General features: G+C 40.2%; 1 protein-coding gene across 1 annotated transcript in view; it reads right to left on the minus strand.

The window, feature by feature from the left end:
• The window catches only part of kaznb (kazrin, periplakin interacting protein b), an 87922-nt gene that overhangs the window by 59242 nt on the left and 5624 nt on the right, over positions 1-23056 (minus strand). Inside the window, 1 exon segment of the mRNA XM_062416062.1 lies at positions 1365-1502. Coding sequence (XP_062272046.1) covers positions 1365-1502 — 138 coding nt within the window.

A 23056-nucleotide genomic window follows, 5' to 3' on the forward strand; every position in this document is an offset into this window, starting at 1 on the left:
ATAATCCTGCTGACATCATTGTGACATCATCAGGCTTGTTTTCTCATAAGATATATATCTGGTCATGGTCAGGAACTTATGCAGCATATGTGAACATTTAAAACAAGTATGTCAGTGCTCTAAGGCCACATTTCACACAGATCGGAGAATAGGAGGATTCACCTGCTGCAATAACTCCACATGCCCAACACAGGGAGCCATTTAATGGACACTGAATGCAAGCTGCTTGGTATCACCTCAATAACCCCCAGGATTTTAAACTATCCAAGTCAAATGCAGAACACAGACGCCCCGAGGCCAAAAAACCTGAAACATAACTTTCTTCACTATTTCAGCATACCAAACCTTCTGTATAAACAGGTGATGAAGAGATGAATCTGTTTTGTCATCCTACAGACTATTGACAGCTTGAAGTTAGTCATGACTAATTAGTGTCTCAATAAATTGATTTGATTACTGTTCAGTTCACAAAACAGGGCAACAGGCAAACAAGATCACAGGGACTTCCCCCAGCAATGTTGTTCCAGTCATTATAAAATAAAGCTCATCATTAATCAATCCAAGATGTAAGCAACATAGAAGTAGCTTACCAGAATCTATTTTAATACAGTTTAATTAGACCCAGGCCATAGTTTTGTACAAGCAGAATAGGATATAAACATGCAACAAATAAAAATATAACTCATGGTCTTGCAGCGCACCAGCGGTTTTAAAAAGCACATGATATGACAGTAAGCCAGAACTTGAGATTTAAGCTAATTATTTTTGACCAAATGAAGCCACAATGAGAAGTCCCATGAAAACTTAAGTTTAAAGCTTATTCCTCATTCATAACATCTCTTTCGCAGTTAAATGATGGTGCCATGGTGTCGCCAGCCCCCGTCAGACATGTTGGCATAAACTTCCTGGACCTTAAGCGTAGTTTGAGACTCCTTGCCAGACTCGGGGAGAGCGCAGAGAGAAGGAGCCAGAGCTGGAAGGAGCCCAGCTGCAGCCTGGGAAACCAAAAACTGGACCGACTCTGGCCCACGCTCTCTAACCTCAACCCCTCCCTCGTAATAACAACACTTCATGTCTGTCTCTTGTTCCCTTTTCGGCTGTCATTCTGGTGCTGAGTTTGGGGAAAAATAAGTCAGTGGAATGATATTAGTCACATTCCTGGGATTCTTCCCACTGCTCTTTTCAAAACAGTCACACATGTTCATGTTCTCACCCTCACATATAGAGAGGCAAGGCACAAACACACACACACACACACACACACACATGTACATTCACATGCTGTGACACTCACCCCGGTAGTGGAGGCTGTCATCATGGTGGTTGTGCTGGTGGTGGTTCTCCAAGGCAGGGGGGCTGCTGGCGCCCAGCTCTGCCAGTCTGCGGCTGGTGGCAGAGAGCTCGGAGCGGAGGTTGGTTACTTCCTGACTGGCAGACTGGATGGCCCCATCAATCCTCTGTGCCAGCTGTTTGTTGTCTTCCATCATTTTAAGGATTTTCCCCTGAGGACCAAATCCACACAGAGCAGCATGGTGTCAAGTGGTGCATTGAGGTAGGGGTGAAGCTGAGACCCTTTCCTCCTCCTCTCCTCCTCTTAGCCCCCTCTCCTTCTTCTTCTTCTCCTCCACCTGTGCTTTTTCTCTCACAGTTTACTTTGAACATAAAAAAAACAATTAAAAAAAAACGCTGGTCCCTCTTCTCCTCTCCACTGAGCAGCACAGAGATGATGTCTACCTGTTACTGCATAAAGAATAGCGTCCGTGTGGCCAAGCACTACACAGTCAGAGAGAGCAAGTGAGGGGGGTGGGTGCTGAGGGGGTGGGGGGCAAAGGAGAAAGAGAGAGTGAGCGCGGGAGAAACAGAGGAAGAGAGAACGTAAAGAGGGCAGAGAGTGAAAAAAGAGAAGAGGAGAAAAAGAGATGCAGCCCAGCAGGCAGAGGGGAAAGTGAGTGCTCCCGCCGAGGAGAATGTGCTGTGAGCAGCTGCTCTCAGAGAGGACCCAGCACACACTGAGATGACATGCAGCCTTTTAAATGGACTGTACCATGTGCTGGAGGACCAGGGGAAAGAGGGGGGATGCAGTTGGACTGAACTGCTCTCCAGAAACTCTTTAACGAGAGTGTGTTGTGTGTCCCACTCTCTATGGAGTCTGTAATGAGTTAGCAATCGGGTCTGTAATAGGGGAAAAGTACAGATTGTTTCTCTCTATTTCTTCCTCTCTCCGTTTCTCCACGCTCAGAACTTGGAAGCAGTATTGCACCCTTTGACAAGCACTTGTCAAGCCCTCTATATCTTTTCACTCCAGCTCCCACTCTCCCTTCCTCCCTCTCACTCAAACACCCGCTGTCTTTTTGTCTCTCCCACCCCCTCTGTTTTCATTCCATTATATATTCATCTCTTTGTCCTGGGAAAGCTCACCCCCACATCGGTTGAAGGGGAAGGGGGCTGGCTCAAGGCGCCCAAGGGGAAAACATTTCAACTCTGAGAGCAAACTTAGCAGAGGACAGAGGCATAGCCCTTTAATGGGCTAAACACAAAGAGGAGAGGCCGGCAGAATTACAATCGAGCTGTACCACGAACATAGTGGAGCTTTATTTCTTTGATCAAAAACAGTTAGAAGGATTATATTTCAGCTCATCCGTGGGCTTGACAAAACAAACACCACCACCATCAATTCCTATCTGTACAGCTGTAAAATTCTATCACACACACAAAATCTTAGAGACCGGGTTAGACTGTTCATCTTAGCTCAAAACGAACTCAGATATTGCTGAGCCATCACAACTTTGAATCTGCATTTGGCATTTCATTTCCCAAGTAAGAAAACACATCCTGACTCTGGCAAGAAACTGAGGCAGATGAGTGATACATCACTTAGACGCTGTCATCCGAAGCTCGGGTGATAACGGCTCAATGCTCATTGGTATTCACACAATGGCAGAGGGAGACAAACGCATATCACTGTTATTTTCTCCTGCTCCTCCTGTTTCTGCTGCTACCAATGACATACTGTACAAACAGGACAATTATTACAGTTGTTAGGGAAGATGTACACCACCACTAACATGTTTGATCACATCACATGTTAGCAGATCATTATCACTGTCTAGACGGTCACATCACTGTCCCTGATTAGTGCACTGGCCCTGAGTTGTAGATGATTAGCAAAGCACAAATGTAGCATCGCCTGTACCACACAACAGAGACGAGGGTCGTCTTCAGTTTTTGTTTTGCACAGAAGAATCCTGTTATTCCAAATCAACTGGTTTTCTTCAGCATGACAGATGAGGCTTCCTTAATAGACTACAACTGCAGTCTGCTTTGAACTATATGAGGCAGCGCATTCATACGCTTAACTGTGGAATGCAAGGAAATCAATGATTTTAAGGGTCGAGGGGTCGGGACGTGTCCTAGATACACATCAATAACCACACAAATAGTTTGAGGATACATAATTGTGGCATGTCCCAAACACAAAGTCCTCCATTGTCTCTACAATTGGAATGAAAGCATGTATGGCCATGGCAGAGACCATAGACCAGCGTAGGGACTTGGTTAACTCTCTTGAATAACCAGTTCACCCACCACTGCTTTTGTGGCTCTCTTTTTAAACTTGGCCGAGTGTTTGTGTTGTTAGTTTGCTTACTTGTTTGATGTTATTAATGGGAAGTTTAATTAAGTGTGCCGAGGTTGTGCAGTTAAAAACAAGTATTGATAAACAGTCACCATGACTGTCTGCCTGAGTTAATTGAATATCGACTAATCCTCCACACTGGAATGTTTTCCATTTTTTTCCCAATAGCAAAGTGATATAACGCCCTGCTTGACTATTTATACAGGTCTTATCAGGGGCCTCGGGAAAATATCCACTCTCCTCAACTCTACTAGACTTACTAATGTCCATCATATACCATGAGAAAAAGGAATATGTAATGCCTGTCAGGGTGTGTGAGGTGTAAAATTGAAGATTATAAGGAAAATGTTTTTCAAAAGGTGTGTTATGTCACCCAAATGACATGTTTACTACTCCATCCTGGGTTGTATGCACCACTGAGCCGATAAGAGATCAGCAACCATGTTTCATGGAGTCATTTCCAACTGGGTGATGATGTGTGAACAGGAAAATCCATCAGGGTGTGAGGAGACACTTGACTCTGGGACCTCAGAAATGTGTCGGTCAAGGACTCTTCCCACATAGCTGCTTTGTGGCACAAAGCGTGGAGAGGAGATTCTTTGCATTTCAAGAAGAGAGTAGACTGGTTTTACAGTAAAATCCAAGACGTGGTGCAACCAAGTGTGCACATGGGGTCTGCAGGAAGATCTCATCTCAAGGCTGTCTCTTAGGACTAAAGCTGAGATTTGTGAGTTACAGAAATACTTTGGACTTGGCAGTGTGCTAATGATGCTACAAAATCATGACTTTACTCTAAGAGAAAGAAAAACAATGGCTTCAAGGAGCCAGAAAATGGTGCCATTGCATTTTCAATTTGTATGTCATTTTCATACTGATTCCACAGCTTCATTTTTTTCATTTAATGTCCAATGATGTAGCATAATGTTACAAGATAACACGAGACATTAATTTTGAGCTGTGTCCCAACAGATAAATGTACATCTAATATGTCCTCTTTAAGTGCTCAATGTTCCACTATGATCACCTGCTAGTTCCTAACGTAATATAACCTCAATTTAGTGCTGGGCAGGTAGTGAACAGTTTGTTTTTAAACCTTAATTTGCTGAAAACAACTGCCTGCTATGGCTGAAAATGACACAAAAGAGAAACAATAAAGTTGTAGGCTGGAAAACCAAAACTTTGAGTTGAAAGTCACTAAAAAGCTCAGTAAAACTGAAGAGAACGGCAGTCAAGTGATCATTTTCTGTGGCGAGTGTAACGACCTCAGACAGGAAGGAGGACTCAAACGCTTAACTCAAAGGGAATTTATTAAACAAAAAACGCTCTCAAGGAGGATGATAAAGGGGAACAAAAAACGCTCACTTGGAGGAAAGAATGAAACAAGGCTTCTCCGGCTGCATGACGGTGACGCTGACAGGACAAAACGAACTGACACAAGACAAGGGAGACAAGGACTATTTGAACATGAGGTAAGGGGACACAGGTGGAACCAATCAGGGGCGGGGTTGACAATCACAGCGGAGGGAAGGCACACAAAGGGAGGAAGTCAGGATCTGAAACAAGAGGGAAAAGGTGAGTACAAAATAAAACAGGAAGTGCATGACAGGACAGGACCTGAGTGACTTGACTAAATGAAAACGTAAAGGACCAACACATGACACAAGACAAGACATTAACAAATTTGACGAGACATAACAGCGAGAGACCTCGTTTACAACACACATTGTCATTTGATTAAATGTTTAAATAAAAATATGGATTATGGCAACTTTACATATCTCTTTTTGCATTAGGTCATTGCTAGCAATGTTGCAAATATGTGGGCAGGATTGCACTATGGCACCATTAGATTAACATTTTTGTAGGTTTTATAGTTACAGAATTAGCCACAACAGACACTGTCATCTTGTTTTGACTTTTAAAACAATGTACTGTATCACATTTTTCAAAAGCACAATGTAAAACTTGATACACCATGATAGAAGATTTTGCATGTAGTATACTGTATCAGAGTAGATTAAATAGATACAATTAAATGGTATTTTCTCATGTAAAGTAAATACTTTAATTTGATTCATTTTAATAGATTTTAAAAATTAAACATCATCATTTATGATTAGAGCAGATCTGAAACTGAAATATTTGAGGTTTATTCCATGGTCAAGTAATTATAGGCCTCTTTCCTTAATTTGCACAGCGAATGACAAACATTTCTCCTCCAGGAATGAGGCCCCTTCAACAAACAAGACTCATCTCTAGAGGCTCTTTGTACAGCAGGCTGCAAACATTAAGGTTGTTTATATAGTATATTCCAGTCTAAACCTTCATAGACAGCAGCTATGAATTTCTGAATTTCTGTGTTCAGTATACTGTAAACAGAAAGAAAACAGCAGGTTTCAGGATATTTTATCCTGGAAATAAAGGTTGTTTCTTTACAGAGTACACTGTCTACAAACATCAAAGAGTACACGAGTTCTGATTCTTTATTTTTGAGGCAGGTTAATTGACATTTGGATTTAACTTTCGCCCATTCATTGTCAGTTTAGTATGTGTTTGTGTGAAGCAAAATCAAAGAGAAACAGAAAAGTGTTGCATGAAAAGGATAATGAGGGAGAGTCTGAGTGAGTGTCCTTATCAAAGTTACAAATTCAAACAAGTCTTTTCTGCACGGCTACCTTTTGCTTTTTTTTCCACCACTTGTGACAAACAAGACACTTGAGACAAAATTTGCTTTTGTTAGTTGGATCAAATTTAACACCAGTTTTCCAGTGCAGAAAGGTAGCATTGATAAATGTGCTAACAAGGTGGTTGACTCTTGCAAGGAAAGAATAGGTGTAGCTAAATACCACTTGTGCATGGTGTAAAGTGAGTTAATTTTGAATCTGATCATCAAACCATCATTACAAGCATGCATTACTGAACAGTGACTGAAAAGAATAAAGAAAGAAAGATAGGAACTCTGAAAGCTGAGTTTCTGCTCGATACAGCTTTGGTTTTGCACACACAGAATACAGATTTAACAAATGCAAATGTCACAGTTGGAGGAGGAAAAAATGGATATTTATGTCTGTGACAGTCTGAGACAAGGCCTTTTGCCCCAAGTGGTGACACATAGGGACAGAGGGGCATTGATGGAGTAAACAGTGAATGGCAGGGAGCGGAAACTCAACTCTCTCTCTCCTCCTCCCTCTCTGTCCCTTCACTGACTTTCTAGTTAGCTGGGAACTTTACTGGCCACGATGTTAAAAATCTGACGATGTGGAAATCATCTTTGGTTTGACCACATGGAATAAAATACAACACAAAAGACAATTAAGGACAGGCATAAAAAGCAAAACGCCAACAAAAAACATGACATTAAAAGACATAGATGCAGTTACTGAAATAAATCATTAATGATAATTGAGGGGCTGGGTGCAAAATGAAGTTGGTAAACGAGGCAAAGGAAGCTATGCATTGAGTATTCTAATTAGATTTTACCGGATCAACTTCTTGGACAGTTTGGTGAGTCTCTACACTGTAAACTAAAACTCTCAGGACAACTGACTGTACTAAATGTTTGAATTTTTAAGGCCAACTCAATCTCCTAAGTTCTGGAGAAAATCACCTATAGTTGTGCCAACTAATTATGTTTTGTTCAGATAATTTATCTTTCATATGTTTAAAAAAAAAAAGAATTCCAAACAATAAAAGCCATGACAACTAATTGTCTTTTGTAAATGGTAAATATAAATGGACTGTACTTCTATAACACTTTTCAAAAAAAATTGTGACCGCTCAAAGCTCTTGTACACTACATGTCACATTCATACACTGATGATAGGGGTTACTATGCAGGGTGCCAACCTGCTCATAAGATGGAGACGAACATTTACACACATTCATTCACCGTTGGCACAGCCATCAGGAGCAATTTGGGGTTAAGTATTTTGCCCAAAGACACATCAACATGTGGACTTTAGGAGCTGGGAATCAAACTTCCAATCTTCCGATTGTTGAACAACCGCTCTACCACTTGAGCCACAGCCGCCATAAAGAGTATTCAGGCTTTTGCCAACATATTTTCTATTGAGGCCAACTTTACACAAGAAACTTAATACAGGTAGTTGAGGCAAATAATATGATATAGTTTACAATGCCACTAAATATTTGTGTTCAGTTTATTTAAAAATCATAGTAAGGCCAGCAATTTCGAGTTTTTGTTTTTACAGTGTAGTGTTTGTTACTTATAAAAGCTTTGTTCTTTGTATTATATTCATTCTTGCTGCAGTCAAGGATGCCAAATACATTATATTACTACATTATCTTCCTTTAGCTAAGTAACAATGTTTTAAACCATCAAAAGATTGAAAAAGTTGCAAATTCTGCAGCGTACTGAGTCTCTGCTGAACACACACACAATCACTTGCCGATAGCAGAGGAAAGACTGTCTCCAAAAATGAATTTCAGCCATTCCTGACGTAAATATCAATCCTCTGGAAGGCTGTGAAGACTTCTTGCTGCTAAACAACAAGCAGCAGCTCACTTTGTCCTGGTTTGCTCGTCATCCGGCTGAAATGCAAACCCAGACTACAGAAGTTATGTCAGGGGTGGGCTCATGCTAAAGCTTCCTATCATATTTGATTTGACCCCGATCGATCCCAAAGCTCATTTTTCTTGTTTCCCACCATAGCAGCCCTTCAAACCAAGCTATTTGTCTACTATCCAGTCAGCTTCTGATGTCATCATGAGCACTGTGATCTTTTATCATCAAATACTCATTCAGAGCTTCAGCAGTTTACTATCAACAGGTTGCTGAATAGTCCTCATCTGTGACTTAAAATTGGACAGAGAGAAAACTTGGATCCCTGAAGCTAGCGTTTGGAGGCTACGATCAGACCTGGAGAGAAGCACCTATTATCTGATGTCAATTTCAGCACATCTGTCACCCAAAGTCCTCACCAAGTTCCACTCCAACGCCTTGCAGCCATGTCCTTCTACCATCTCTGATATTCTGGTTATAATAAACAGTTCGACAGCCTCTCCACTTGGAGATAACAGTCGACAGAGTCGCAGATGAAATGCGGTGCCAGAGGCCTTGATGAGTATCAAGATAAAGGTCTGTCTGGAGCATTCGAAAGGAGAGAGGGATGCAGGGGTGAAGGAGGGGGTGTGCTTTCATGACCTTTTAAGGCTACAGGATGTGAAATAGATGTTGAGGTAGAATCAAACTGCGAAAAAAAATTACATTCCTCCCCTCCTCTGAGACCCATTTTACTTCTTGCCTCATTTCCCCTCGATCTCACTTCTGCCCTTGTTGGCTGCTTCTTGTCATCGCTTCCTCTCCCAGTGGTCACTAGAATCCACTACTAGGCCTCAGTCCATTATGTCTGCACATCCCCACCCGCCATACTTTTGCCCTCAGACTGAAACACGTAGACGTGCAGAGAGGAACATCGCAGTTGTCTCTAATAACATGCAGATCATGGCAAGATCACAGCGTTAGTACAAAAGGTGCATGTTCTGCATGTAGCGTTACAAGCTTAGCTACTATGCCGCTGTCTAATTGAGCTCCCCACCCCTGTCATTGTTCTCCTCTCTCTTCTGCAGGAGGTTCAATTACACAGTGATGTTGAGAGACCAAGAAATGAGCCTTTAGCTCGCGGGGGAGATGGGAAAGATAGCTGACAGTGTTATAATCATCAACATAATTAAAGTGTCATTTAAATGAATCCAAGTGAGATGGAATCATTGGGAGTAGCTGGAGGCAGCTTTATCACAGTCTTAATCCAAGAAAGAAAAAAAACACAGGTTATAACAATTGACCAGCTGTTCAATTGTGCAAAGGAGCTGTCTCTGGGTAATGCTATGAGAGGATATCTCTCAACATAAAACATTTTCTACAACACGCAGACAAACTCCTTCAAAGCATCCCTTCCTACATCCATCTCTCTTTCTTTTCTTTCCTCAGCAGCAGAGTGATTTTCAGACAGCAACTGCAGTGGAAATCACCCTGACAAAGTTCTCCCTGTTGATTTATGACGTACGTTTAGTTATTTATTGGCTAATCATGGCAGGCTGCTGAGAGCACGTTAGAGTACACCTCCAGAGGGCCAGCCTTGGATAGAGAGATGAAGGGGCAGTGCTGCTACCCGGCTTTTACTGTGAATATTGTTAAAGCCACAGACTTGATCTCACGTTAATGAAATAAAGGAAACTCACTGAAAGTAATAGTTTGACATTTTGGGAAGTATGCTCACCTGTATTTGCTATCTCGTGGAGAGTTAGATGAGAGGACTGATACCATTTTTATATATTTTTGTTAAATGCAAGCCTACAGTGAGCAATCGATTAACTTAGCTTAAAGGATATGGCTGTCAATTTCATATTTTTCTTTATGTCAACAAATCTCAAGTGCTATTTTCAAGTATTGTGTGTGTATCCAAAGGCTGAAATATCTTATTCCTTTGTAATGAAGTATTGAGTTCTACTGAAGTAGCTGAAACTGAAGACTTCAGCACAAAATTGAGAGGTTGTGATATGTAACACAACAAGCTTGTGAAGCTCTGTTAACAGAACCACATTCACACACATGCACAGTGGCATCTGCCTTACACAGAGCTATTCTCCAGAGACTGAAATCGTGATTGTTGTTATAAGTCTTATTATGCTTATTAGTAGGCGTTTTAAGACAACAATGGAGGGCCACAGAACAGGTGAATGATATATATTCAGGTGGTTGATGGAGATGCAATACTTGTAAGTAGGTGAGGTCATTGTTGGTATTGCTCTGCAAATGAGATTTGCTGACAATGAGAAAAAGATAGAAGCTCACCAGCCATATTGTTCAATATAAAGAATGGAAATTGGGGTAAACAACTATGCTTGCTCTGTCCAAAAATAACAAAATCTACCCACGAGTACCTCTAAAGCTCACTAATTTACACTGAATATGAGTGAAAAATCAAAGTGTGCATCTCCGGCTACATGCCGGACTATCTCTGGTAGGTTAATAGGTGCCTGGTAACTGCTCTGTAATAAATGTAATGAATAGTCCGGTATAGAAGTAGCTAATTGTTGTTGTTACACTTTGGGTTCTGTACAGATTAAACAAATGAGATACAATGTGTTAATTTGTGAGCTTTAGATGTGTTGGCAAGTGGATTTTGTTACCTTTAGACCTTTAGAACCAGGCTTGCTGTTTACCCCTGTTTCTAGTCTTTGTGCTAAGGTAAAAATACTAGCTGGCTGTAGCGTCATATTTTTCATACAGATATATAAGTGTTATGACTCTTCTCATATAATTCTCTGCCAGAAAGCAAATAAGCATATTTACTAGGGGTGGACAGTAATGACTTTCATGGAGCTAATGGTGAGGCAGAGAGGCTGCTCTCCACTGCTAGAAACAAGACTGTACACTCAAACTGTACGCTGCACACCACACGTTCCCCAACCTTTGCCACCTTTGTCTCAAAAAGCTCCAGGGAAAACCCTGATTTAACACTGTGGTGCTGTAGTAATTCATTATCCGAATCGCTTCGATAATCAATGACTAGTCGACTATCAAAATAATTGTTAGTTGTAGCCCTAATATTTACTTAATAATGAACTATTCCTTTAAGTAACCAAAGCTAGTGAACAGCATACAGTAACAGATGCCATGCAAGCCAACTACACTGCAGTGTGCAGTGAAAACACTGCATTGTGGCTGAGACTGGAGAAGACAACAGCCAGGTTTATGATAGCAAAGTAGGCAAATAACTGAGAGACGCATTTAGGGAAAAAACAGTGCTGTGCAGTACTGAGGACAGATTAGTCCATATCTGATGCAGAGCTGTTTTCGCACAGTTTATTGATAAGGAGCTTATCCCCTTGTCGGTGTGTGTAAAGGCACATCTGCAGAGCCTATTGATTAGAAGACTCATCTCACTATCATGTGTTCCCACTCTGGAGGAGAGTTCCGATGAATAGCAACACTAGAGACAATGATCACTCCATCACCGCTTTATCGCTGTCCTCATGCAGCTACTTTGTATGCATGCCAATATGTTCTATGCTTTCTCCAGTTTCTTCACGTCTAAATGACATTCTTGGTCCACTTCTTATGAAAAATGCATACTGCAAGCTTAAGAAATGTACTGTTGTCCAATGACTGTGTGTCTCGCTGTAATGTCTAAATATCTGTAGGAAAAAACAATAAGAATAAGAATACTTTTAAAAGTGATAATATACTGAACTGAATTTTACAACAATAACAGTGGTACCAGGAGAAGTCTAAAATATACCCATGAAGCACAGGTTGCCATATACTGGGAATTACTATCTTTATTTGCTAAGGCTACTACTACAAGATATGAAACTTGTTGGAACATGTTGAAAAATGAGCAACAAGGGAAGCGGAGAGAAAAATAAATAAGGCAGACAAATGGAGGGGCACGGAGACAGTGTGAGCGAGAGGAGGTTGGAGCAAAAACATGTGAAGTTGCAAAGTCATTTATTATATTTCAACATTTATCTCTGCGAGAGAGCCGAGTTATCAGAGGGACTAAATTGAAAGACATTCAAGCGTGCAGTAGAGAGTCAGTAAAAGGAACACTGATGACCTAACCCGGCAGAAAGTCTCTCAGTATTCCTGGCTTAGCATACTGTTCTGCATGGAAAGCCTATTCATGCACATACATGCATCACTCTCACTCTCACTCTCACTCTCACACACACACACACACACACACACACACACACACACACACACACACACACACACACACACACACACACACACACACACACACACACACACACATACATATGCACACACATACATACGCACACACAGAGATAGCTCAAACATTAAAATGCAAAGGCAATTAAACACAAGCCACAACAGTGGAGAAGAAGTGCCAACCTGAGAGCAGGACTTTGATTTTTTTAATTAGAGCAATGTGGCTGACTCATCCACGAGTATAACTGAAGGAAACAAGGTTCTTACTGAAAACCTGCTTCAGACTACAACTGCAGCTAGAAGGTACTTTACATTATGCTTTAGTGCAAATGGCAAAGTGGTTATGCAAATGTGTTTGGAGAGACAAACTGTGCTGATCAACTACTTTTGTATTATGTTTTTATTTAATAGCTCCAACTTATTCTTATTGTAAATGTATGTGATTTAAATGTGTTTAATAAGCTGGCTCCTGCAGGAGCTGGGAATTGCATTAATCTGCATGCTAAATTAGTTTGTCTGAATCCAAAAGTTGTCTGGCTCAGGGAGTTGAGCTCTTGTAAGGGATTATAACTGGGTATTAATACTAAGATCCATGGAAAGCAAAATAATGTAATGTTCCTTTCTCTTTCTAGAAATGTTGCATGTGGGCAAACTAATTATCATAGTATCATTTTACAGTCATGCTGAAAAAAATGAAAATACTCCAGAGTATTTACCCAAGCAGTTTCCTTGCAGGCATGTCCCTGTGCATTTAATGTCCTTGACGATTTAAAGGGGACCTATCGTGCTTTTTCTGCTTTTCTGTTATTTATATACTGTTGTGATGTTGGACAGCTATGTTAAACATGGTCAAAGTTCCAAAACATGAGGTACTGTATGTTGTTAAGATTTTCCACTTTTATATTATATGTAAAACATGTAGGGATTTATTTGAGACTAGGACATTTTAAGTAAAAAAAATTAGAAATTAGAATTAGAAATTAGAAAAAGTAGTGAAATCCTACTATTATAGTTTGTTACATGGTTTGGTGACAGATGTTTGCCAATGGACAGCTTCTGAGAGTTGGCCCATCAGAACAGAGTGGGCTCATCAGGAGGGGGTTCCTTAAAGAGACAGGGGCTAAAACAGTCTGTTTCAGACAAACGGTGAACTGAGAGGCTGCATTAAGGTCATTATGAAGTGCAAATCCTAAAAATATTTAAGTAGCGCCCCAATTCAAAGTATAGACCTGGAATTGTGCATAATATGTCCCCTTTGAGTGTTTAATCGTAATTTGCTAGTGTACCTCACAAGACTGTTAGAGTGCTTTGTATGTTCGCATGAATTTGAATAAATATGCCTGTTGTCTTGCTGTTTGTATGTGTCTGCTAAAGTAACGATGGAGTGAAGCAGGAAGGAGGAGGTCAAAAAAAGTATTTGTTTATCACCATAGCTTAAAGCCACAATCAGAGGCAGTTTGTTTACCAAGGATAATCATTTTGGAAGAGGACAGACTGCAATTCCTAAATTAACCTAAAAAACACCTTTCATTACACAAGCCTTTGAAAGCTTAATGGTCACTCTGCTGGTCCCTGAAGAGGCATCACATGACTAAACATAAACCACAGATGAGGTACATACACTGGGGAATACAGTCGAGAGCTCTTACAATTAAATACACAGCTGGTACACTCCTTGTCAGCAACTGCATCAAACTGGATACATATATAAAAATTCCTCCACCCTGACCCTGCTGACACATGTAAACTCTTATTAAATATACAAAAAATACCTTGTAAACAGCATTGCCTTTGCGTCTTCTTCTGCCTGTCAATGTGTGGAAACATGAAACCCCCCTGCAACCCACTGATATAAATGTATGTGGATGTTTCTACAGTTCAACCTCAGTTTAGTCTCATTGGTGAAGTTTCTGTCTGGATTAAAACCATGTATTTGATTAATTCCTTATTTTTGTAAATGATACATTTCTCAGTTGATACATACATACGCTGTTCTCGATAAATAATCAGTAATTGGCCTGTTCTAAACAGGCAATACTCAAAGTGTTACATTCTTGTGTACAAATATCACTGGAGACGGGAGTGAACGTCTTGAGTTCATTGTGCAGTTAGGCTATTAAAACACTTTGAGGTTATGTTAGCAAAATATAATGGTCTGGTTAATGTTAGGAAATGTTTTTAGTTAAATATTGAAAAATGAATGTGTTCAATTAGTCAGTGTCAACTTTTTCCAGCATTTTACCAGGACCAACCTTAACAAAGTGCTTTGAGTGCCTAAACATAACCTAAAACCAATAAACATGTTGAAGTTGCCACAAGCATACTGTACATTGTAGAGAAAACAAATGAAAATTGTCAAAAATTCATTTTGCAGATACATTCAATAAAAACATTTCCTCATTATGGTGACAAAACATTAAACTTTGCTCGTTGTTCATTCAACTATATAAACATGTTTATGGAGAAGGGGCTGCATCTATTTATACAACCTACATCTGGAATATATTGTAAATACATGACACTCCATGACAAATTAAACAAAAGCCAATCTCATGCTACAGTAAATCATCCATTTCCAACTGAAACTTATAAGTCTTCTCACATGAACTTATTTCCCTATTATCATTCCAGGACTTTAAGAAAACCAAAGAGAGCAGTGGGGTAGAGGGAACTGGTCCACTGGGGGATCATTTTCCAAACATTTAGCCTCCAAATCAAACATGGCTTTAGCATGCTATCTTGCATGGTAAACAAGCAGAATTGAACTTGTTTCAAGTTATGAACAAATTAGAGGACTGAAAAAGGATGCAAACTAGTATACTGAAAAAGGATACAAGACTGAATTAAACACCAAAGATTGAACTTTTGATGGGGAAAAATAACATCACAATCCAAAATGATCCAAAATTAAGGAATTATATCCATAAGTCATTTTTCACTAGCACACAGACAAGGACATTTATCTTGCAATATTGATCCTTACGTTATTTGTGACATTTTCATTCATCTTTAAATTATCAAATTTAGACCTCATTCTTGACTACCTGGGTAAGTTACAATGTTTAGAGGCCCACCTTGCATCCAAAGAATAACAATTATAGCATTTCAAAAGCACCTGCCTGGCAGTTTATGTCTGGATTGCAAGAGGACAAGTATCACATTAATACAGTGGAGTTCATTAAAATACCATCTGCTCCCCCCAAAAAAATCACAAAGCTTCATGACAGAGCAGAATAGCTCTCCAGGGAGTTGTAAAAAATGTTCAAGATTCAGTAATCTGGCAACAGCGGTATTAGAAGATGCATGATTATGCATGCTGATAGGCTTTCGGCTGAAAACACGTTCTCACTGAAGCAGTCAAACTGCAATAAGTGGAGCATCCAGGCGGAGCAGAGTGCACAGTACATGAACAAATTCAACAACAAATGTAGAACTTGGAGAACGTAAGAGGATTCAGAGTAGGAGTCAAGGAGAGTAATCGTAATCATACTCATGAATAGTAACAAGGCCAAAAAATAACAGAACAGCATATTAAGAACATGATTCATTACACACGAAGCCACACGAGGGACAGTCAAATCCAACTGCTTCCGCTTTAATAATAGGCTTATAATAACATACTGAAATTGGGTTTTCATTATGAGTGTTTGTGTTTGACATTTCTGATCCTATTTCCTGCATTTTACACGTTGCCCTTGCTTCTTCAGTTAATATTTCCTTTTATTGCTCTCGGCACGATATACTACAGTATAATGCATCCATATCACTAAATAAACAAATCTAAATGAGCTAAATATGAGAGGAGTCTCCACAGTTTTAAGGATTTAAATCTGTATTATACTTCAAGGTGTAACTGTAGGTTACTTCAGTGAAGGGGGTGAAAGAAGATTATATAGACTTTACCTGCTGTAGTACTACATTCATTCTGCACCAAAATAACTCAATCAGAAAAGAGCTGCAGAGAGAATACAGTTTGGTGGATAAAGGTAAGATTTTCTTGTCTTGGATTAGTGGTAGGAAGGCCAGCTACATTTGAACCAGTCATTCAGTCTGTTATTGTGCCCTGAGGTCTCATTTACTTGAATCAAGAGAAAAACAGCCATCAAGCCGCACATTTTCAACACAAATCAGAGTTAAAAGTTGAAAGAATTTTCAAGGATCAATTGTAATTGTAAACTTAATGCAGCTTGCTACAGCAGCCGCCTACCTTACAGTACTCTGTCTTGTTCCACTACTCTCATTACCATAAAACTTCTAAATATCTAATTACGATGTTTGTTTGTTTGTTTGTTTGTTTGTTTGTAGTCCTGTTTCTGTCCATCACACGAATGTAAGTCCAATATTCCCCTTTATTTAGCTTTGTTTTTGCTCTCTACCAACTCCTGTAGGAAGTCTGTCTCTTTGGCTGTTAATGCCAGCCTCTCGCAAATTTTGTCTGCTTGGTGCTGAGCAGGTAGTGTCCAGATTTTAAGTTTTTTTTCTCTGAAAGCAGCTGCCTCCAGTGGCTGAAAATGACATGATAGTGGTGAGAGTGAACCAAAATAGTAAAGTTGCAGGCCAGACAAACTAAACGAGTTTGCTATAAAGTTCTGTAAAGCCAAAGGGAGGCAGGGTTTATTAATTCTATGTTGGGTCAAGAACGAACTTCGGACATTACACACTGTTATTTTGATACGTTGTTATGATTTTTTTTAAATGATTATAGCCACTTTAAAAGTCATTAAGAAATTTTGAATGACTCCATAAGGGAATCCTGACCAGGGAAATACATTAAATAATCAGAGAAACAACACAATCAAGTGTGGTCTAATCTGATGGATTTTAGCCATTTGTCCTAATCTGATCTGGTGTGTTTGTATCATGATCACCTGGTGGCGTACTCTTCACAGGAGAGCTGAATGGTGAATCACTGTGTCTAGACCCATGAGGCAGGTGTAATGCCGGGTAAAGGGCTAATCCTGAGCGTCAGTACGCAGTACTGGTGGTCTATAACACCCTGCACTTCCTGAGCCTGATTTACATGGTGGGATTAGAGCCAGATCGCCTCTCAGTTTAATATCATTACTCCAGATTACATGACCAGATTACAAGACTGTGTGCCACCAAACCACGAATGCTGTCTGGCTGGCACAATTATCATCAGAGGGAACAAGCTTTATATTTCATATCATGAGATAAATTGTTTCTGGGTCTGGGTGTTGTGGTGTGTTATGTGTTGAATTAGTATATTATTGGTGTAAATGTATTGTTTTATGATCTTGGTGACAATCTGTAGCTACAACATACAATAAAAGTCCCAGAGTGAGAAAATAAAGATTAAATAAACTCTTTAACCCTAACCCTTATGTACGTTATTGTGTTTTGTTTGTTCAAAAATATGAGTTAGTTTTACCAAAAAGTCTTAAACACTGAAATAACTTAATTACAATTTTAAACACTCAAGGTGCATCATATCAAGCTGAATTTCACGCCGATAACAGAGTAGATTTTCAAAGAAACATATGAGCTAAAAGCACTCCAAGTCATCTGTGGTCAAAAAGGTACATTGGTCAAAAACCTGGAAATGTGTGTGTTGCTTGAAAAAAAAAGAAGAAAAAAAAGGTGTTTGTGTGTGTGGAGCAGCTCTGGGCCAGATGCCCGCCTGGCCCAACTCTTCAGAGCGATTGCTTCTGGCAGGGAATCAGATAGAAGGGAGAGCCATTTATATTTCCTGCACCACCCCACAAGCTGTGGAGGCAGGGAGCATTTAAATCTTGTCTAAGGTCAACAGGGAACTCAATGGCTTTGATAACAAGTATCCTAGCTTTGATTCCTCACTCGTCTCTGCAGAAATTCTGCCTTTGATGAGAGGTTGTGCAAGAGGGTTTATAGTAAACAAGACGAGTTGGATGATGGCGAATAACTGTGTTTTGGCGGCTGAGATGTCATTTGGAAGAAGTTGAGATAAGGGAAACAAAAGGCATACCAATGTCCCTTCAGGTCACATTAATGTCGACACTCGTGTCTGTTGTATACACAGTGGCTGATGTTTTCTCATGAATTATTCAGTCCTGTGGAGGGGACTCCAGCAGCAGCACCACAAGGAAACTTACCTAAGGCTGACTGATAAATAATGGACTAGTGGATAACTTTGTGCTTTCTTCTCTCTGAATGCGTCAAAAACAGAATAAACTAGATGGTGGGATCGCATATCTGACATGAAAAATCTCTCCAGGAACTGCACGTTGTCTGTGGTTGGCAGAGAGTCACTGGAGGATGTGTAGCCACCTCTGTGCTGACTCTCAGACTTATGCGTAAGCAAGCCAATTGTAGACACTTATACACATCAGCCAGACACAAACAACCCCACAACAGAAGGGATTCAAAGAGTACAAACACTGTCTGTCACTCAAAAGGGAGACTGACAGAGAGGGGGAAGTTTTCATATCACCCAAACTTTGTGATCTGGTGTGTTGGTTTCCATAGAAACATGCGCGCCCCAAACATGCCAGACTTAAACATCCTGAACTGCATCAACAGATGGCTTCTTGAAAGGCTGAAGGATGATGAAGTCTCACATTCTGGCATGCATCATTTCATGTGATGGAGGCCATATTGTCATCTCAAAATATCCACATTGAAAGCTTGATTTACTGAACAATACCTTCTTTAGGCATGAAAATAACATTTGTGTGATTGGATGAGAGATGATGTGTAATGTGTGAAGGTCTGGGAATAACATAAAAATGAATGTGTCTGCCTCATGGCATTTGGAAAGACTACCTCATCCATCATGTCATATCAGAATATATAAATCTACACCGTCATTTTATGCCTGCACTTAGGTTTGTCTAATCATCAGCTGTGACAGACGTGTTTTAAAATCTTCCCCGCAGTCAGTTCCAATACAATCATTTTACTCATTTATTTTTTTGTGTCCCTAGCGTTTCTGAGTGGGTAGAAATGTGGAGAATGGTGAGAGACAGCTACCAGCTGAAACTGCAATTCTTAAAAAAGAGCAACCACAGCTCTTTGTAGTCCGGTCCTCTCCAGCTCACACTGTAACATAAAGAATGCAACATTGAAATGGATGTAAAAGATTTGCTTACAATAGAGTCAGAAGAACAAAAAAAGCAAAAATGTCAAAATGAGGCATGAGATGAAAGCTTCCAACAGATTCAGGTAATAACAGTTTATTTTTGTTCAAACACCCAAAGAAACTTATAGAAAGACAGCCTCACATAAAGAGGATATCATAAATGATAACCTACCTATCGTGCAGGCAACAAGACGCAAAATGGCTAAATAAAAATAACAGAAATCATGGATTGATTTCAGCAATCCCTGGACCATCTCTGTCATCTTTTCCCTGACGACATCTCTTTCTCTCTCTCTTTCTCTCTCTCAGTAGTTTATTAGCTCATTATGTACCAGATCTGAACTGATCTATTGTTTCACCAACAGCTGCAGGACAACCCAAATCACACTATCATTAATTTAGCCTCCCAATCTATTTTACTTTGAGCTCAGGCTCATATCCCTCATCTAATTCTTCGTGGGGACGGAGCAAAGCTTTTAACATACATTTTAACAATATCCTGAGAACTTTCATATTTAGTTATTTTAGCATGTCTTATACTTATTTGTGTACTCATATAGCATTCTGAAAGTTTATCTATGGTAACCCATCATCTAACAAAGGCTAATCATGATGAGCCAAAAAGCCTGAAATGCTTGAGAGACTTGGCCAAGCTAGCACTATGACTACTGTTGGCAAAGTGGCATCTTGCAAAGTTGATGCACTTTCCCCAAGTTCTATGGAGAAGATTATGACAAAAATTGAAACATTGAGCATAAAGATAGATTCTATCTGCTCCCACCTACCCACAAAGGGCTGCACACGACCATTGGCTCTTTACAGTCTGCTAGCTTGCAAAATACCAGTCATATTGATGACTTAGACCATTCTGCTTGGGAATGGAGCTCATCAGTCATGGCCATGAAGAACGCCTACAGTCAGATGTGTATAGTTTGAAGGAATAATGCTTGAACTTGGAGGGCCTCTGCCTCGTTGGAATTGAGGAAAGCAAAGAAGGGAGTATCCCACAACAGTTCTGTGTGACTGTGCTGAAGGAGATACTGGACCTTGAGGACATTCCACATTTAGTCCGTGGACATCGCACACTGGCACCAAATCCCCAAGGAATCAAGCCCAGACCACTCATAATCCAAGTGTATCATGGAGTTGTCAAAGATCACATCCCTTGCATTTTGAGTTAGAAGCTGCCATCCTACACAGGAAAATTTGTATTTCTTCCCCGATTTCACACCAGAGGTATCCAAGAAGCGAGCTGCCTGTAAAGATGTGAAGCTGCTTCTGAAAGATATTCTAGATGTCTAAATTTGGTGTCCGCTTTCTGGCTAAACTGCATCTGATGCTTCAGATGGAGGAAAAATCCTTTTAAGATCCTAAACTGTTCATGTCCTACATATAGGAGAACATTATGCCACCACTGTGACAATGTTCAAATAATGATAATTCAAGCCAAGGCAATAGCCTAATTTAAACTCTCCAACTAGTAAGACGATGCCCTAATATGTGTCTGATATCTGATAAACTGTGTCAAATCCAATTTATTCTTATTGAAAATTCAGGCCCATGTCTTGGTCTGACCTGTGGAAGATCCCCCAAGCGAGGCTCAGTTTCCTGATCAGATCCACATACAACACCCTACCTTGTCCCCGAAACCTCCATCAATGGTTCGGTGCCAAAGAGACCTGTCCCCTGTGCAACAAGATCAATGCTAGCCTCCAGCACATTCTGTCGGGCTGCAAGACAGCGTTGTCCCAAGGCCGATACAGGTGGCGACATGATCTTGTGCTGAGGAAACTGGCAGAGGTGGCAGAGTCGTGCAGACAGGAGACAAACAGCAGGGGGTGGCAGGGAGAGATCCCTGCCATTGCTCTGCCACCAGAAGATGTACTGGGATTAAAGGAGCGAAACATCCATGACAGGTGGTTCCCAGCTGATGACCCGCTTAGGCCCTCAGAGGTGTTCTTAGGAGCAGGGGAGGTGGGTCAGGCAGCAATGCCCAGCAGGTCATCAACTTGTATCATGATGAGGGGCCATTCTTACACATAGCACCTTTAATGTATACATTGTTTTGAAAATCTAGAAATTCCCACAATGAATGGAGACTACAGAATCCCTAGATATACCTATTACCTTAAATGCATGGTTACAAATTGAATCAAGTTCTTGCACTTGTATTTAACTTTCTGCTCTTTTGTGTTCATCAATCCCCCTGCACGACTGCACAACCCAACTCAAAAAATTGGTATCAATTTAGAAAACACTACAGATTAGTCTTTATGTTTATTTATTCCCAAAATGTGGCCAACCACCAGTCTCCCTCATGGACAATGCTTTTTATGAGTGGTTCAAAAACATTAGGTTCTTGGACTAGGAAGACATTTTGTCATTTGATCAAATTGAAAATTAGCTTGCTCTACTAGCACATAATTTGTTCCATTGTTCACAAATGAGACACTTTATAGGATGTCAGTTTTACTCAGTTTCCTTCCCTGCCACCACAAACACCTGTTGATTTAAAGGTTAAATCAGATATTCTAATCCAATACACTTTTTGTTAAATTCTCCAAATATCTCCTTATGGTCCACTAGCTATTCATTCTGGGTGTGCACTGAAAAATCTGGTGTTCATGCACAGCACTGGCTCTGTAAATGGTCATGTTAACACAGTGGCTTGCAGTGAGAAACACTATTCCAGTCAATCAGCAGGGGGCATTCATGCTCATGCACAGGATCAGATTAGCTGTCTGTGTCTCCAGCACCTGTTGAATGATGGGGGAGGGCAGGCGAACTGGAGAGAGAGAGGTCGTGGGCAATTCACATAGAAAGTCTTTTCTCACAGTACAGATTCGCTTCCATTTTATCAAATGTATTAATCCACACTGAATTGGGGGATGTAGACCTTCTTAAGGAGCACAATGGGAAGGGTAAATTCATTTGGGTGTTTAGTTCAAATATCAACACTCCTTCTCCAGAATGACTGACTATACCTAGAAACCAAACCAGAAGTTAAGTGAATAATATCCAGGCTTTATACAGCTATATTTGATATGGATGACTCATCACTATCAATGATAAATGAAAACAGAAAAAACGATTCGTAAACCAACATATCAGAAAACCAGTGGTCTATAATACTCTTTTATTTGTGTGTTTAATTTAAGATTGTACACCAGCTTTGTATGTCAAAAGTCAAACTTTCAAAACTTTTCCCTGGAGTTCATCCTACCTGTGACCCATGCAAGCAAGCTCTTGCCAGCTTTTATCACACATTTTGGTCATGTCCCAACCTAAGAGCATTCAAGAATCGTGCCCTTTACTTGTAATTTTTGGTGTACCATTAAAGGATCTTATGCTGACAGCTGAACAGCATGGCCTACTCAGCCCTTCTGGCAAGGTGTCTCATTCTTTTGAATTGGAAGAGTGACCACCCCCGCCTCTCTCTCCATCTTTGGCAGGTGGATTTGCGAGGTCTTGCGTTTTCTCAAAATAGAAAAGATAAGACATACACTGCAGGGATTCACTGTGAGATTTGATGTAGTGTGGCAGTCTTTTATTTCCTATGTGGAATGTTTAACAAAGCCTCTTACCTCTTGAAAATGGGTATTGCCTTGTACATGCAAACTATTCTGTGAACTGATGATGTCTT

The sequence above is a fragment of the Scomber scombrus genome, chromosome 3 (genome assembly GCF_963691925.1).
Source record: "Scomber scombrus chromosome 3, fScoSco1.1, whole genome shotgun sequence".
Taxonomy (NCBI): Eukaryota; Metazoa; Chordata; class Actinopteri; order Scombriformes; family Scombridae; genus Scomber; species Scomber scombrus.